General features: G+C 38.0%; 2 protein-coding genes across 2 annotated transcripts in view; one reads left to right on the forward strand and one right to left on the reverse strand.

Annotated features, from left to right (window-relative positions):
• The window catches only part of LOC105268759 (suppressor of G2 allele of SKP1 homolog), a gene marked incomplete in the record, with an annotated part of 3577 nt that extends 1596 nt beyond the window's left edge, over positions 1-1981 (reverse strand). The window contains 4 exon segments of the mRNA XM_011308574.1: positions 1-147; positions 316-708; positions 923-1033; positions 1139-1981. Of these exon segments, the coding sequence (XP_011306876.1) occupies positions 40-147; positions 316-708; positions 923-1033; positions 1139-1180 (654 nt within the window).
• Positions 1982-2128: 147 nt separating this feature from the next.
• LOC105268768 (major heat shock 70 kDa protein Ab-like) overlaps positions 2129-2507 on the forward strand; it is a 1999-nt gene continuing 1620 nt past the window's right edge. The window contains exon 1 of the mRNA XM_011308585.1: positions 2129-2505. Within this exon, the coding sequence (XP_011306887.1) occupies positions 2149-2505 (357 nt within the window). The 5' untranslated portion in view covers positions 2129-2148. The remainder of the gene's footprint in view (positions 2506-2507) is intronic.

The following is a 2507-nucleotide window of genomic DNA, read 5'->3' on the forward strand; positions in this document are numbered from 1 at the left end:
TTAAAGTCGATTAATGCGAGAATTAAAAGGGAATACATGTTATGAGTCCCACTTTTTCCATTCCATACCATCTGCGGCCTTTGTCTCCACCTTGCCCTTACTAACTTCATTCCAATTTGTGCTCAGGACAGTTCCCCCAGATTCTTGCTGAAAAAAGAAGACAAAAAATGAGAACTTGCTGAAAAAGAAGTTCCACCTTTTCTTTCATCCCAGTCTATATAATTTTTATTGCATAATTTGTCCGGAAAATTATAGGAGATACGAGGGGAGGAAGACGTACGTGAGTCGATAATTATTTTATAATTTATCACTTACAAATGATTTATTCATAGCACGTCTAACTTCATCAGATCCACTTCCATAAATCTTCTGGAAGAGTGCATTGACAGCAGCCTCTCCCTGGGGCTTCTCCTCCTCTTCCTTCTCGATTTCCTTTTCTACTCGATCCCAGTCTTTTGATTTTTTACTCGAACTTGGATACTTTGGCGGTTCATTTCTCATTATTGCATCTGGTATTGATTTTACAGCGTCTCCAGCGACTGGATTTCCTTCCAACACTGTCCATCTTAGCCCATCACGTTTCTTCAGCTTTACCTCAATTTTGGATGGTACCACCTTGAATGAGCACTGATCTGGCACAATGTAATGGGCTAAATCTAATTCCAGGCTGTAGTCATTACCAGATGGTAATCTGGCATTTACACTGAGCTGAAGAGATCAATAAGAAATAAAAGTTAATACGAGAATACTCCAAATAGATCCACAATATTCTAGAAAGTCCCAGATGTTTCTGGATAATTAAAAATTGCTGTTCTCGAATGTTTTGGAATTTCCTATATTTTATCATTTCCTTTCCATGAAAGATGAATTAAAAAATAAATTGTAGGGAGATATATAAAGAGAATAATAGATAATTACTTACGGTTGTCTCTCCGTAATCAATTTTAACATTTTCGGAATTTTTAGCAAGAATTGTAACAATAACAAATGCCTCTGTCTGATACCAGTCGTGTTTTATCTTCGGAGTGGGCATCTGGAAAATAAAAAAATATCTGTTGAGAGAAATTTGTAGCTTTGAGGTTAAAGCAAACGTTCGCGATGTTCAACAATCTTTCTGCCATTTCTTGCTGATAATTACCTGATTGTTGTCCATTTTGACTTCTCCCTCGTTACTCGCCATTAAATAAGATTTTTTCTCAAGCTTCAACAATTATTTTAAGTTTCGGAGTATTTTGAATGTGACTGGGTGGCTGAGATCAGCTGAAATGACAATCTTATAGACGGTAGAAGGTTCTCGTCGGTTCTGGACATTTCTAGAATACTCTACCGCCTCCACCATGGTTCTGGCGCAAGTGTCGTTTGAATTGCGAAAATGCGAAAATGCCGATTTCAGTATGTAATTGCGAAAATCCACAGAAAAAAAATTATCACATGACAAATAAAACAAAATATTTTTTTTAACTCTTCCAAGAATTCCCCTAGAATATTCTAGAATGATCCATAGATATAGCGCTCTTCTAAAAATTGCCAAAATCCTGAATCAATGAATTTCTCTGCCCCTCAAATGTCGAAAAATTGCTGATAAAAATTGCAATGAGCGTACATTAAAGAAATCTTGATAATCAAATTATTTACAGGAATATAAACCAGATTGAAACTTCACTCGAATATTCTCGTCAATACGCAGTGGTCAAGTGGCTGAGTCATTGCGATAAATCATGTTTAAAAATGAAATGTAATGTCCGCGTTCTTTTTTGTCAAAATCGCAAAAGTTTCACGATTTTCATCATCATTCGTCATCATTCGACATCATTCGTCTGTTCCAGAATGCGACAGAACTTTTCCATAAATCCCCCAGTAAAGTCTAATTTTCTATAATTTGATGATAAATACACATTCAAAATCTAATGGATTTCGCCGGATTATTCTCTGAATAATGACAAAGCAAATTGATAAGTAAGCCAAATGGATAGTGCAAATATTCGATAAAAATCGTATTTTGAACGTTGCGGTATTCTCGAACATTGTCGAAGATACGAGGGCGCCGGGTGGGGGTATATAAAGGGACCGTTCGGCAGTGCTCGGCATCAGTATAGAAACAGAATTCAAACGAGTAAGAAGTGAAAAGAGTGAAGTTAAAATACAAAAATGCCAGCAATTGGTATTGACTTGGGTACCACATACTCGTGTGTTGGTGTGTGGCAACAGGGAAAAGTGGAGATCATCGCCAATGACCAGGGGAACAGGACAACTCCAAGTTACGTGGCCTTCACAGATACAGAGAGACTGATTGGAGATGCTGCGAAGAATCAGGTGGCGATGAACCCTGCGAACACAGTGTTCGACGCAAAAAGACTCATCGGTCGTAAATTCGACGATCCAAAAATTCAGGATGACATGAAGCACTGGCCCTTCAAGGTCCTAAATGATGGAGGGAAGCCAAAGATTCAGGTTGAATTTCGTGGGGAAATGAAGAGGTTCAACCCCGAGGAAATCAGCTCGATGGT

This window comes from Fopius arisanus, unplaced genomic scaffold (genome assembly GCF_000806365.1).
Source record: "Fopius arisanus strain USDA-PBARC FA_bdor unplaced genomic scaffold, ASM80636v1 scaffold00060, whole genome shotgun sequence".
Lineage (NCBI taxonomy): Eukaryota > Metazoa > Arthropoda > Insecta > Hymenoptera > Braconidae > Fopius > Fopius arisanus.